Source organism: Cavia porcellus, unplaced genomic scaffold (assembly GCF_034190915.1).
Source record: "Cavia porcellus strain 051 isolate PalLab524CR breed Dunkin Hartley unplaced genomic scaffold, mCavPor4.1 scaffold_1, whole genome shotgun sequence".
Classification (NCBI taxonomy): Eukaryota; Metazoa; Chordata; class Mammalia; order Rodentia; family Caviidae; genus Cavia; species Cavia porcellus.
The window spans coordinates 27579619-27595539 of NW_026947484.1; the positions used below are offsets into that span (position 1 = coordinate 27579619).

Consider the following 15921-nt stretch of genomic DNA (forward strand, 5'->3'; position numbering starts at 1 on the left):
CATTTATCTGTGGGTTCTAAATCTAAAATACACTTCTATTATAAAATAATATTTACATAATTTGTTTTATCAAATTTAAAATATTGAGGGAAAAAATAATACTTTTGAAATTATTAAAAAAAAATACTTCCAACACTATATGAATTACACACAAACAAACAAACATAAAAAACCACCTTAGATCTTTTATTGTTTCTGGGAAGCAAGAGTAAACTTCCACAATAGAGTCATTTTCAAAGCAAGGCATGGTGGCATGGTTTCACTTGTAATCCCACACTCATGAAACAGAGGCAGGTCAGCAAGTCCTTGCCTCAAAAATCCCACTATGTAAATAAAGCCAATCTCAAATAATAGCTCCAAAAATGTACAAAGCATGGAAAGTAACCACGGGCTAATATTCTGAATTAAAATGCATCTGTTTCCATTTAGGAGAAGAGACAAATGATGATCTGAAAGTTGACATTCTGAAATCATACATAATGAGAGATCTGGTAACAAGAAAATGTTAAGTTATTACTTCATCTTTTATCAAGATAGTCAATAAATATATTAAGTTTGTCTCTCTTGATATTAATAATAGTTTCAATACATGAGGATTTTTAATTCAAATGTTTCCTAGCACTAAAGTAATTAAAAACAATTCTAGAGATCACTCCTCTTTAGTAATTATACCAGACATCATCTATTATCTTAAAATATTTCTCACATTTTATTCTCTAATGGGGTGTACTTTACTGACCCTGATAGAACTATTCTCTCTCTTGGTTATGGCTGGACTATCACCAAGTGTTGTGACTAGTCCCTAACACTTGAATGCTGAATATTATATACAATAAAATTTTAGTGTCTTCACTAAAACCTGTTCAGTATAGGCTATAATTCTGCTCAATACAGAGCTAAAATTCAGGAATAAGAATTTTATTCCTACCTACAAATAAGCCAGGTAACACTGTATGGGCAGATCAAGAGTTAAATCCTCTTGTAACCTACATTACCAAATAATGGAATGTTTAAGAGTAAGTAACATTTATTTTTATAATTCTGCTAAAGAGGAAGGAATAATTTCCAAATCAACTGAATATTTCTATTTTAAACCAAGATAAATTAAAAACTCAGAAGCAATAATATGAAATAATTCAGTCACCAAATCTATTACATAAAATACCCTGAAATTATTTAATACCACTTCTCCTTGCTGTTTACCTTTCACTATACATTCAGATATGCACATTACACATACAGTATTTAATAATAACCTGTCTTTAGATTTCTTCCCATCCCATATTTCTTTATCATCTTACCCCATTCTGTGCCATCCCCCGAGCTTCGTGCTTCACCAGCTCCTTCACCATCTTCAGCAGTCACTAAAAAATCAAATTCCTTCAGTGCTTCCTCAGTATCTGGATCATCAGTTAGGTCGGCAGCTAAACCTTCATTACCTATCTGTAAAAAAAATTAGAATTATTTTTATTCTGAATGAGATTTTCCATGTAATTCACAAATTTCAAACTACAGTGGTTCTCTGATTCATGAACTTCGTTCTTCCCACGACTATGGCCGCATAATTTATTTCACTATTCTGGCGGCACACCTGGAAAGAACTCTGCAACCAAAACTATGGAAAGAATTAAGTTTGTGAACCTCTCTTTATCATCGTATACCCAAAATGCTTCAACAGTGCTGTGCCAAGATTGGTCAAAGTAATGTAGTACTAAAAATGACTACAGTTAACTCATCAGGAGTTAACTTCTTTAACAACAGTAGATTCACAGATGCTCTTCCTTACACAATCATTTGTTCACTTATATTCTAGTTATCTTTAATCAACCTTTCTCAATAAGAATTGCAAACTTGGCCCATCATTCACAGGGATATAGCACAGTAAATGATGTTAAGTTCGTAAGTGTGACATAACAATGTTTTATCAACAAGAACAAAAAACGTAGGAAAAAAAAATCAAAATGTGTGACAGACCACATTACACTTACAGGATGTGCGAGAAATGCTAAAAATTGCTTCTATAGATTAAAAGCTTGAGGAATATTGTTTCTTCCACTTACTGTAAAGTTTCAAAGGACCATTATTAAATTTACTTACTGTTGGGCTGGGGATTTAGCAGCGGCATAAATGCCTGCCTTCCAAGCAGGCAGTCGTGAGTTCGATCCCCAGTACCAATAAAAAAAACGAAAAAAGACAAAAAAAAAAAGTTGTACATTTACTTACTGTTTAAAAAAAAAAAAAAAAAAAAAAAGGGCATACAGCTGAGTGGCAGAAGTGCCTGCCTGACAATCACAAAGTCCTGAGTTTGATTCCCAGTACCCACAAAAAAACAAAAACAAAAAACTCAACATATTGAACACTATTCTAATTCACAAACAGATAATATAGTCTACTGTTCCTTCTGTAGAACCTCAATCACCTACGAAACAAGCAAATCCACTTATCAGGCTATAAGCGAAAGTACATTTTGGTTAATCTTTACCAAAGAATGTGAATGTTGACATCTATCTACCATCCACCCAGGGTAGGAATATATTCATTGTAGCTTTAGTTAATTTACCACTCATGTGCTACATATAGAGAGATAGACTTCACCAGCGCTCCTTAATTGTGGCAGGAGGGGTATGACTTTTTTATGGTTTCAAAATCACTGCAATAATCCTCTGAATGAAGACCCTCTTTTGTCCATTTAGTGAATAATGCAGCAGATGACTCCTGCTATATGTGCATAATGCAGTAAGAAATGAAAATATAAAATTTTCAAGTGATACAATAAAAACAATCAATCATCAGCTCAGGGGCATAAGTGCCTGCCTGGCAAGTGCAAGGTCATGAGTTCTGTTGCCAGTACACACACACACAAAAAAAAGATTAATCATTCCCAAAGAACTTCAGACATCTCAAAAATTACTAGTCAAATATAAGAGTATACAGCTAATAAAAACACGATATGTATTTCCTACTTTGTGTTTATTCATCCGATGTTTGTCTTTCCCTTCTGGGATGCCTTCAATCATGTCATTTTCCTCTTCTTCATCACTGTCATCAGCATTTTCTAAGAAATTGAATGTCTCAAGAACATCACCAGAGGGCCTGCAAGAAGGGAAAAAGATGAATCCAAATGCACAACTGGATTTCTAATATTTCTTTCTGGTTTCTATATTAACCTCTCCTCCCTGGTGACTGTATGGTACTAAGGATTAAAACCAGGACCTCACACATGCTAGGCAAGAGCTGTCCCACTGAGCTATACTCTCAACACTGTTTCCTATTTTAAAAGCTAGCTGAAGGCTAGCTTTAGAGGTAAGAAAATGACTTGAAAGACTGTTTATGTTCTAAAATTAAAAGTAATTCTTTTGTCTACTTAGTTTATTGAACAAAATATTGTAGGCAATCACTTCAATGAAATAAAATCTAATACCACAAATACTCAAACATGCTATCATTCCTCAAAAATAAATCAAGCAAGTTAAACCTGACATGTTTTTGAAACTACAACCTCTTACTGCAAATGTGTGAGGACTAAAACATGAACATCAAAATTTATCAGGCTTCCAGATTTGTATGTTATAGAGCATATAAAACATATAGAACAGCCTAATCTAATTTACAGATTTTCTTAAGAAAAAAAGTCTTTATTAAAATATTTGGAAGTTTCAGGACCACTGATTAACAGGAAATAGGGATAATCTATTTTTATTTCCTAAATCATTTTGTTAAAACTAATTTGAGTTCATCTATGTGCAAAGAAATTTTCAGCTGGCCACAGGACAGCATCCCTGTAACCCCAGCACTCCGGAATGCTGAGGCAAGAGAATTTCAAATTCAAGTCTTGCCTGAATAATTCAGTGAGACCCTGTCTCCAAATAAAAGATAAAAAGAACTTGGAACATAGCTCAGTACAAAGGCCCCAGGGTTAAAGCTTCATAGTGAAGTGGGAAGAACAATTAAAAAGGAGAGAATTGAGATGTAAAAAAAGACAATAAAAAGTCTCTGCTCTGCCACTAACTAGGTACTCAAATTTGGCCTTGTTACTTAAACCTTTTTGCTCCAATTTCTTTACCTGTAAATTGTGGATGTTAAACTAAATCATACCAAAAATACTAACACTAAGAAGAAAAGTAACCTAAATTTAGTCCCTCCCCATATTGATTCCCTCCATTAAGATCCAATTAAAGACACAAAACTTTTGCTTTTTACTCTTTTTGAGATAGGCTCTCACTATGTGGTGCAGGCTGGCCTTGAATTCACTTGATAGCCCAGGATGGTCTTAAACTTACAATGATCTTCTTGCCTCTGCCTCCCCAGGGATTATAGGAGTACACCACTATGCTGGGCAAAATAATTTTTAATAGCTATTTTTTAATAGCATTTTAACATGACAAGCTTTTAAGAGATCACTATACTCCACATAATCCAACGTGCTGTTTAAAAGCAACAATGTATAGAGTAAATTCAGAAAGTTTGTAGGACTGAAGTCAATAAAAAACACAAGCCAATCACAATAACAAAATGTATTTCTCATTATGACATTTGTATTTTAATCTTTGGGAATTAAAGGAAAGGCATATCAATGATAGAAGAAAATAGTTACATCTAAGAATTTGGGGTTGTTTTGTTTTGTTTTGTTTTGTTTTTTTATTTCTTTTGTCTTTTTCCTTTTTATCGGTACCAGGGATCGAACTCACGACTGGCTGCTTGCAAGGCAGGCGTTTAGGCCGCTGAGCTAAATCCCCAGCCCCGAGAATTTGGTTTTGAAGTTCGACAAAATACTGCTGCCTCCTGAATAGAATTTTTCCTTCTACAGTGTGAAATTACATTTCTAGGTTTTAAAAATTGTAGTTAATCATGGCAATATATATACACACTTCAATATAATACTCCATAATGGCAAGCATTTGCATAGCACATTTTTTATTCCAAGGTGTTTTCAAATAACCCTAATAATGGCTCAACCATAACATATCCAGATTTGTACAGAATCAAAAAACCTAAGTATGCTATGAACAAAATTAGCTTTGAATGATGTAACTACTAAATGTCCACAAAAAAATGAAAAAAGACAAAGAAAATGTGATGTATGTATACAACTAAGTATTATTTAGTTGTGAAAAAGAAGGAAATCCTGTTACATGTGATAACGTGGATGAGCCTTCAAGGACATGATGCTACCTTAACTAAACCAGACACAGAAGAACTACTACTGCACAATTCCACCTTAGATGAAATAACTAAAACAGTCAAACTCAGAAACAGAAAGTACAAATGTTAGTTGCCAAAGGGTAGAGATAAATGTGGAGATAGTGTTTTCTTTTTTTTTTTCTTTGTCTTTTTTTTCATTTTTATCGGTACCAGGGATCGAACTCACAACTGCCAGCTTGCAAGGCAAGTGCTTATGCCGCTGAGCTAAATCCCCAGCCCCAAGATACTGTTTTAATGAAGATAGTTTTGGTTGTACGAAATGGTTTTAGAGATATACTGTACAATACTGTGCTTATAGTTGTACTGTACACTTAAGAAGGTAAATCTCATTATTTTTGCCAAAAACAAAAACCCATTTAAAAAACTTGCAAATTAAGAAGCTTTGTAAGAAGAGAGCTTATCATGGATATGTAATTCAAATTTCAGATTCAGGTGTGGTAAAACAAAGTGCATCAAATATTTATAAATCCTATGAATTTAGTCTGGTTAGCTGACCAACTTGGCTGAAAATGCATGATGGAGCTGAGCATGGTGGCACATGCCTGTAATCCCAGAACTCAGGAAGCTAAGGCAGAAGGACTGTTGCATGTTTGAGATCAAACTGGGCTACAAAGTGAGCTCAAGGCTAGCCTGAACTGCATAGCAAGACCCTATCTCAAAAAAATGAAAAGAAAAAAACAAAACAAAACAAAAGCACGGTAACTATTAAATTTTTCTCTCTTGCTACAAAATATTCTGTATTTCCTGAGTTTTATTTTAAAAGTTCCACATGTTATCATACTGATTTTATTAATGAATGTAATTCTCAGAAATAAGAAATTTTAAAGATTTATATTAACTGCCAAATTCATAGAACATGTTTCAGACAACTGCATAATGTCATAAAATACACCCAATGTATGAAATAATGTTGAGTTTATAAACTGTATTTATTCTTTTGTAAACTCTAACTCATTACTCATTTGGTACCTTCTACTGTTTCGTTTTCTTTCTCCTAACCTACTGTTACTCAGGGTGACATCTCATGGTAAAAATGAAAGAAGTTTCACCTTTACCCACATTTACCCAGTCTGTATCAATAAAAAATATACCTGGTAGATAGATAATCACAACTGTGGAGTGGAGAAAGCAGAACTTTTATACTACTATTAATGGAAATGTAAAACAATATGGCCGCTTTGGAAAAAAAAAAAGAATTTGACAGTTCCTCAAATTTACTCAGTATGATCAAATGTAATTCACATGCCCTAACAACTAGATTAAAAAACATATATATATATATATACAGTTGAGCCATTATTAGTGTTATCTGAAAACACCTAGGAATAAGAAAATGTGCTATATATATACACACACACAAAATATATGTATCTATAGAATGAAGTATTTTTCTTAAGTAAAAGGAATGAAGTACTGACATATGCTATAGCAAATAAACCTTCAAAATATGCTAAAATGAAGGAAGCTATTCACAAAACACCTCTTATAAGAAAGATTCAGAATACCCAAATCTTAATAAAAAGTAAACTAAAACATATTAATAAAATAAAATAAAAAATTTAAAAAGTAGATTAGTGGGTTTACTAGAGTTGAAGGTATGGGAGAATGGCCAAGTGGCAGTTAAACAGATATAAGACTTGTTAAAAAAAAGTATGTCTAGTAGCTTCGTGAGTCCAAACCCAATAGTCTTGTTTCCAAATAACCATTACTTATTCTAGAGGTAGAGTAGCACTACAATTTACGAAAAAACTCTAGCAAAAACTTAAAAATCAAAATGTTAAAATACTTCAGAATTGCATGCAATCACTCAAATTTTCATTTTAATTTTGCATCTATTTCAGAACTATAACTGTTCTCTTGGCACCCACCCAACAAAACAGAGATAAGTTTAAAAAGCACCTAAATGCAAAATGTATTTGCCCAAAGTAATATATAAGGGTGAAGGATGAATCTTTAAATCTGAATTCTGCTATAAAAACTGTTAAAAATCAGGCATGGTGGCTCATCCCTCTAATCCCAGCACTCAGGAGGCTGAGGAATGAGGATCACTGACAGTTCAAGACCAGCAGCTACAAAGTGAGTTCAAGGGCAACCTCAACTGCACAGTGAGACCTTGTCTAAAGAGACAAAACAAAAACATAAACAAAAAGCTGTTAATACTAGTAACAAGAAGCAAAGTAAATTTATAATATCCATTACTTAAACAACGTTAACATACAAGTATAACTCATACCTTTTGATTTCTTGTCCTTTCTGCTTAGAAGATTCACCACCATTCAGAATTTGTTCTAAATTTTTTGTTTCTACGGATCCATTTGGTTCTGAATTAGACAGTCCAAGTAATGACCTTACCCGCTGAGACCGCACATCTAAAATTGTATCTGTATAACCTACTTCCTGAAGATACCTATAAGAGGAAAATAAAAGCAGTAAATTTGACATAATGTTAATACCAGCCTTAAAAACCACATGAAAGGATTTTTTCAAAAATTCATAATCCTAATAAGTTATATTCTTCCCATTTTTCTTCTTTACTGAACAATTCCAGTTCTAAGAGAATAAGGTCAATTACAAACCAAAACTTAAATATGCAGTGGTGGCAAACCTATGGCACAAGTGCTGCAGTGGGATGTTTATCATTGAAAGCTCTAAAGTCAGGTGTGGTGGCACACCTCTGTAATTCCAGCACTCTGGAGGCTCAAGCAGGAGGATCCCTGGAAGTTAAAGGACAGCCTGGGCTATATAATGAGTTCAAGGCCAACCTGAACTGCCTGGTAAAACCATGTCTCCAAATCAAATCAAATCCAAATCAAAGCCAAAAAGAAGCTCTAAAAGTTCACAATCATGAGATATTTTATGGCTAGAAGTAGGAAGGGCAAATCCCTTTGAAGCCTAAAGTCTTAGTGCTTTTAAGGGTTGATGAGAGAAGTGTATCTCAAAATTGATGAAATATGTATGTATGTGTGAATGTATATCCATGTACGTGTGTGGTAATTTCTTTTTTTAATGTACAAGGAATGGTAGAGATTAAGTGAACTGAAAACAGTGACATGCTAAATTTAAACCTGAGGTTCTTAATCAGAGATCTTTGAACAATGTATTCTCCTGGAATCTAACACTCTACAACATTCCTCTAGTTCTGTGATTTTCAAACTTTCCTTTTATCGAAAGTGATAGAACTGTGAAAGGGAGAGGAAGAGAAGAGGACTGGCAGCAGCTGAAAAGATAAGAAGTATAAAATATAAGTAACCTTTATTTCGGGAATGCGGGGAGAGACACCCCCGACCCCCTGGGGCGAGGCATCTCCACCCCTGGGCCGAAGATCTCTCCCTCCAACACGTGGAGTGAGGCACATAAGTAGCCTCGGCCTGGGGTGGAACCCAAGGGGCATTAGGGATGCACAGGTAGCCCATTGGTCTTAGTTTGGCGCCAGAGGTAATTTCCAAGGGTGGGGGGAGATAGGAGCTCCCTGGCTTTACCAGCTACAGTATCCGGCCTGGGCCAGCAACCCTTTCAGAAAGCAAGTTACTTAACCTATGGTTTGGAAAGAAGAAAGGGGCCAGATCATGATATATTATGAATTGTGAATGAATTTATGTGACAAGGTATGTAAAAGGCTAATAAAGAATGCTAAAGAGAAGTCTTAAATACTACTAGCAGAAGAGTGAAAAAAATTTAGGTAAAAGCTAGTGACAAGAAAGATTAAGCAACTAACAAAGTAAGTAAAAACAGGAAAACAGGCCACTAACAAAGTAAGTAAAAACAGGAAAACAAAAGTAAGGTCTAATCTTTGTGACTTCATACACAAATAAATGGTAGTAAAACAAAAAGAGACATAAGAATTTTGGCAAGTTTTCATGTTTCTAGCTTAGCTGGCTGCCTAATGATGCCATTCAATTAAAGAATAAATAAAGAATCAGAATCAAGTTTACAGGGTACCTATTATACAACCGTATGGTATTTATGAAGAAAGTCAAGTGTTAATGTTTATTAGGCACATGGATAAGACAGTAAGAGATCAGTAGACTAGGTAATATACAAGGTCCTGGGTTCATCTGATGACAATAGCAGAAGCACAGGATAGACTGGACTGGTTATATAGATTTGAGTTGGTAAATCTTTGATGGTACTCAAAACCATGGATTTAAATGAAATCATCCATGATTAAGCACACTAAACAGATAAAGCTTGTGTACATCAACTTCTAAAGAGCCAGAAAATAAACTCAAAGGAAAATTCAAATACTTGAGAAATGAAAAGGGAGGTGACAGCAGAGGCTAATATCATGGATTCAAAATTAATTATTTCAAAAAGAAATAATGTCAAATGCTTCCAACAGATAGAATATGAACGCCAAAAAAAACTCTTCTTGAATATTTTGTGATAGCTTCAGCATTGAAACAGAAAACTGATTCAACAGTTAAGAAATGAGCAGCAAGGAAAAGACAAGAGATAAAACTACCTTCACATTTGACTATAAAGTCAAAGGGAAAAAAAAGGATGAGGAGGCGAGACAAAGTATAAATCCAAGACATGAAATTAGGCATTTATGAGAGAAATACTATGCACCTGATTTTTCTACAGCTGTTCCCACTCTTCTAAAACATGCAATCCTCTTTTGGAGGGAACCACTATTTCACGCCTCTGTCCCTGGTCTGAATGAATTTCCAAGACCTTAAACAACCTAAGTAAAACTTTCTAACTTGTGTGCAGTTATTTGATCAAGTTAACCCAATCTGAATGTTTCTCAGAACAATTCTAACAGGGGCCAGGAGGTTGTCATATGAAAAGAAGGACACTGGTCTGGGACTTAACTCAGCAGCATAAGCACCTGGCTGGCAAGCACGAGGTTGTAAGTTCAATACCCAGAACCAAAGAAAAAGGAAACTACAAACAGAACAAAATAAAACTGACATCAGAGAGTAGAAAACCAGAGAATAAGAACATATCCTAGGTGTTTTCAGTCTCTGAGAGGACCTCCAAGCTACTTGATTCCTGACAGTTTGTTGTGGAACATTTCCTTTATTTCTGCTAGTCACCTTGGAAACTTCCAATCAAAAACCTGTTCACCTTTTGATCACTGTGATTTTAATCACTGTTATTCATGTTTCAATCACTGTAAGTTTGAAAACTGAGGTAATAAGAATAAATTTACAGAACGAAAAGTAAAAAATTAAGATTCTTCTCATTGAGTCATCTTTACATTTTCAGTGAAGCAGAACTTGAGGTATTTTAATGAAAGTAAAAGACAACAGCTGAGCTGTGGTAAAAGTTTACAATATCCACTGAGAACCATGGGAACAGGAGGTGATCAGAGTTACAGCGAGGCTCCGCAACATTTGAACTAGGAAACCATGAACATAGAGTATCATTCACATGATTCTACCTTTTACCCAAGAGTTAATCTGAAATAGAAACAGTAAAGATGAACTAGAATGGGGTTTTACAGGAAGGTACAGGAAAATGGTGATGAAATGGGCAGCAAATAAACCTTACTGTATCTGAAAAAAGTGATGGCTCAAAGGCTCTAAAGAGGAGCTCAGAAAACAAATTCCACCTTCTAGGGAAGGTGAATCACAAATTTGAGGTTAGCCTCAAATAAAACTTTAAAATGAACAAGGAGATAGCTCAGTAGTAGGGTACATTCTATAGCATATAAAAGGCCTTGTGTTCAATTTCCAGTACCACTGACCAAATCGAATCAAATCAAACCACATCACCCACAGGTAGGGAAAACAAAATGGAAAATAAAGTAGATCAAGAAAGGGCCAGCAGGCATAACATGGTATCAAGCATGAGAGACGTGAAATAGCTGAAGACTACTGAGATCACAGAAAATTCCTGAGGTAAAGTGATTCTGGGTAAATAATAAAAACAAGTCTAACTGCACTTCATGGGGTTAATGAAACAAAGATGAATATGCACAGAATTGAGAAGGCTAGGTAACTGCAAATTATCCAGCACATCAATAGGATGCATCAATGTTTTCAGAGTCCACCACTTGGAGAGCTGAGCCAGAAGATCACTGCAAGTTGAAGGCCAGCCTGGGCTACAAAGTGAGCTCAAGACCAACCTGAACTAGAGTGACTCTATCGCCAAAAAAACAATCACAAACAAAAAAAGTAAGTGAAAGGACAAATAAATAAAACGCAAGCGCAAGCAACAAATTTTCCACAGAAGTACTTCTAATACAGCAAGAAATTCAACCATGAAATTTCTCCAAAACATTCAACTAAGAGGACTGGCAAGACATTCTGAAAATTCCAGATGAATTCCTTCCCTCAACCAGTCATGACCCAAGTTGAGAGAAATCAAACCTATGAATTTTATAGTTACAGAGTTTTAGGAGTCTATACTGTTACTGTTCTGGCCCTTAAATTATCCAGTCTTTTACACATTTTATCTGACAGCAGGAAATCATGATCATCTTGAAACTTGGAGGAAATAGTTTTCAAAAGATCTGACTATTAAAAAAAAACAACACCCAACTAGCTACAAAGCAAAAAGAACAATGGTATGAACAACACACACTGGGGCTCTTTACAATTAAATGATTTTTTTAAACAGTACTTTCGTATCTAGTCCCTTAAAGAAAGCAGAAAATAAAACCATTACTCACTGTCTTAATAGCTGTCTGCCTTGCTTCCATGTTACCTGGCTATTCTGAGGTGCTGTGGGAGCCTCTGTGTCTTTGGTTTCTTCTAAAAATTAAGGGAAAAGCATTTTACATATATTATTTCAATTCTTGCAAACAATGCCAAAGTTTCTGTAGGAATAATTTCCCACAAAACATACCTAAAACATTTTATAAAGGACAGGAAAAAAATAAGAGTATTCACAATCACTTAGGTACTTCCCTACATTTAAAAATTGGGAAAATCCAAGCATACTTAATCATTATGAAAGGATTAAAAAATCAAAGGCCAAGGCTTTAAAATGGAGTATTATTAGAACTCATAGTTTACTAGGTGAATACTACTGGATCAAATGCCTTTCAAATTTAAAAAAAATAGTATTATATAAGTTATTTAAAATCAACAGATCAAGTATAATAGCATATGCCTATAATCCAAGCACTCAGGATGCTGAGGCAGAAGAATCACTACCACAAGGTTTACCAGGGCTACACAGAAATTTAAGGTCAGCCTGAACTACATGAGAGCCTGTCTCAAAAAAAAGCATAAAATCAATGACTAAAATACTGGGCATATCTAAAAATACCAAATAACTCTGAGGGTGTGAATGTGTGTATCTGAATCGTAAGATACTTCCTAGTCAATTTCATTTTTAAAACTAAACGTTAAGCCAGTTTTTATAATAAGGAGCCAAAGTTTTATTTTCAGGCAACAAAGTGTACACATTTAATTAGTTTGATTCATTGCTTTTAAACTGCTGGGAATCGAATCCAAGGCCTCACACATTCAATGCTAGAACTCTCCTATGAACCACATATCCACAAAGTATATTCACTGAAAAAGCGTACAGTGGCATGAAACTCTGGGTTCCATTATACACACAAAGTTCAATAAAGTGCCATTGCAGCTCTTAATCAGTTTCCTTAGAGTGACATCTAAAACTAGTTTTGTCCCTAACAGGATATAAATATCTTCCATAAACTCTCATTATTAAAAACAATGAAGAAGGGCCATGGAAGATTACTCTTCACACTTTAAGCTGAAAACCATCAGAAGTTATTAGGCTCTTATACTCTTAGTCCCTTAATATCATTTTGTAATAATCCAAATACAGTATTTCCTCCAAACATTACTTATCTCACCCCAACAATCTCATTCTTAGCATTATCTCATTCTTCCCCTAATACAATGCTAATTTCTATAAAGAAATTCTAATAGTCCCCCTACTTATGTTTTTTACTTACACTATTTTTAAATCACATAATCACTGTAGAATACCTTTAAAAAAAAAGAATCACTATCACCAGAAAAGTTAACAATATTAGTATCTGAGTTTATATTTCTACATTAAAATATATACATGACCGGGGCTGGGATTTAGCTCAACGGCATAAGCACCTGTCTTGCAAGCAGGCGATTGTGAGTTTGATCCCTGGTACCGAGAAAAAAAAAAAAAAAAGCAATCCAACTCCCTTTCATGAAGAAAAAAAAAGAGCTGAGCTAGTGGGTATACTGTACTATAAACTGCTTTTGTCACTTAATGTCACCTTGAACAGTCAGTCTATGCCAATACAGATTAACATCATTTTAAAATGATTACACTGGATTGGGAGGTGTATCTCAGTGGCAGAAGACTTGCCTCCCATGTTAGAGGCCTTGGGTCCAATCCTCAGTAACACACACACACACTCACACTGTCTGTCTGTCTGTCTTTCTGTCTCTCCATGTTTTTCCCTCCCTGCCCTCACTTCATCCTTCTTTTTTTGCCCTGTGTTTTGTTTTTGCTTTTGGACTGGGGACCCCCATCCCACCATGTTGCCCATGCTGCTCTCAAAATCTAGAATTCAATCAATCCTCATGCCTCAGACTCTCAAATAACTGAGACTACACACACACCACCAATATCACACAATACTCTACTGAAATTGTATGCCTTTGTAGTTTAACCAGTCCTTTAATCACAAAATTAGTTTCCATTCTTTCACTATTATAAAGTTGCAAGCGATATTACTGAGGCATATCATAAATCTACAACTTAATTTTTTTAACATGCCCAAGTAAATAGCACCGAGATAAAAAAAAAAAAAAAAATCAGTATCCTAAAGGCCTTCCTTATCCTTTCTTCTAGTCATTAGCAATTCTAAAACGGGTATCTAAAATTATCAGCCAGGTGATATGGTATACATACTCAGGGAAGCTGAGGCAGCAGGATAGCCAGGAGTTCAAAGCCAGCCTGCCTACATATTAAGACTGTGTCTCAAACAATCAATCAACGCAATCAATGGGATCTTGATTTCTAAATATCAATTTTTAAATTTGACATCAATGATTTCTGTAACTTTTTACATTTATGTGATCCATTCACACTGCCCGATTTAGCTGTAATTTGTTCCATTTATTACTAAACAATATTCCATTATGCTAATATATCATAATACATTTATCCATTTAATGCAGGATGTTCTTGTTTTCAGATTTTCACTTTTATATAAATGATATGTCTCCTGTAAATATAACACTTTGATATTGTTTTATTTAAGTTTATACAAACAAAACAGTCATTTAACCACAATTTTAGTTTTGGACAAGAGAGATTTATCTGCTAATAATCCTGCTTTACACAAACTATTACACTAAGACCGCTTATAGCAAATTCTGACTCCAGCTTAGCTTCTATCCCAGGAACAGTGATTATACATAGGAGATAGCCCTTGAGTTTCACAAAGTACCTGCTTATTTTGTGAATGTGCTAACCACAGTGCAAAGAACATGCCTGAAATCTGAGTTCATCAAGTTTTTAGTGAAGCCAAGTATACCTCTGGCCTTCAATCTTCCTATAATTTATCCTATTTGATGCTTGCTTTTCGAGAACACAGTATTATTTCCTAGCATCAGAATGAGCCTCCATAATTACTGAAAAACCTAAACAAAGAAAACCCATGCCACTTTCATCTTGATCTTAACTTTATGTATAACAAACATAATAAATGGATCTACTAATAAAAGTGGAAAAGACTTAACAAATCAATTTCAACATATCTGATATTAACCTAATCTTACATATCTAATAAAGCTAAAAACTAATTTTATTTTTAATACCTATTTATAATACAGAGTAAAAAAAAAAATGCCTTAAGTTTCCTACGATACATGCTCTGACTCTATTAAGTACAGAAACAACTGTAAAAGAAGATAACATATATCCAAAAATAAAGAGCATGTTTGTTTCTTGCCTTAGTAGCCAGCACTCAAGACCAGTATAGGCTTCAATCTGACATTATCAAAATCATTGTAACTAAATTCTACATATACTAAAAAATAAACTGTTTCCAACACTCCCAAGTCTTGCATAATGTAAATCAAAATGTTTATTCTTCTAAATTCAAACTGCAACATGGCATCCTAAAATTAACATTAAACTGTTGGCTCTTTCCTACATCCAATCGTCTCTCTTCACTATATAATTATTCATCAGAGACTATGCTGGCACTCACTAACAAGAGCTGAGCAAATTGGAGATAATTTTTTGTTTCTCTTTTAACCTTATTTGGCTGCCACTATACTCTCTAGATCCAGTCAAATTTCCAGTATTTTAGGATTTAAGTGAGTTAATTAGACCTTCTTCAGATTAAACAACAATTAAAACAATATTTTTAAATAATTAAAGAAAAACTTGTAAGATATGACAAAAAATTTCCTAGAAGTGAAAAAAGTTACTTTAATGCTGTTCATTTGTAATTACTACCAAAAATAAACCCATACTTTTATGGGTTAAGCATGTTTCAATGCAGGGGAAATAGAACAGAACTTCAGCACTGTGATGCAGATGAAACTATTGATTTTACAAAAACCACATTTAATATTTTCTCCAAATTTTAGGTTGTTTGTAATAGTCAACCATCTAACGCTAACAAAGCAAAACGAGGACAAAGAGAACAAGTCTGATATATAAAAACAAGCTTAAAAAAAGTAACAGAAGAATCAAATTTACCTGATTCAAAGGTCGGCATTTTCAAGTCACCTTGGTTCAGTTCTGTGCCATACTTTAATTTATGGTATTTTGCCCTGAAATTTTAATAATAAA

At 34.3% G+C, this 15921-nt stretch overlaps 1 protein-coding gene across 3 annotated transcripts in view; it reads right to left on the reverse strand.

Moving 5' to 3' along the window:
• Strn3 (striatin 3) overlaps positions 1-15921 on the reverse strand; it is an 84148-nt gene that overhangs the window by 30974 nt on the left and 37253 nt on the right. For all 3 annotated transcript variants that reach the window (XM_063260784.1, XM_063260694.1, XM_063260742.1), the window contains exons 3-7: positions 15829-15902; positions 11822-11903; positions 7436-7609; positions 2964-3093; positions 1302-1443 (exon numbers count right to left, since the gene is read on the reverse strand). In XM_063260784.1, the coding sequence (XP_063116854.1) occupies positions 1302-1443; positions 2964-3093; positions 7436-7609; positions 11822-11903; positions 15829-15902 (602 nt within the window). The remainder of the gene's footprint in view (positions 1-1301; positions 1444-2963; positions 3094-7435; positions 7610-11821; positions 11904-15828; positions 15903-15921) is intronic.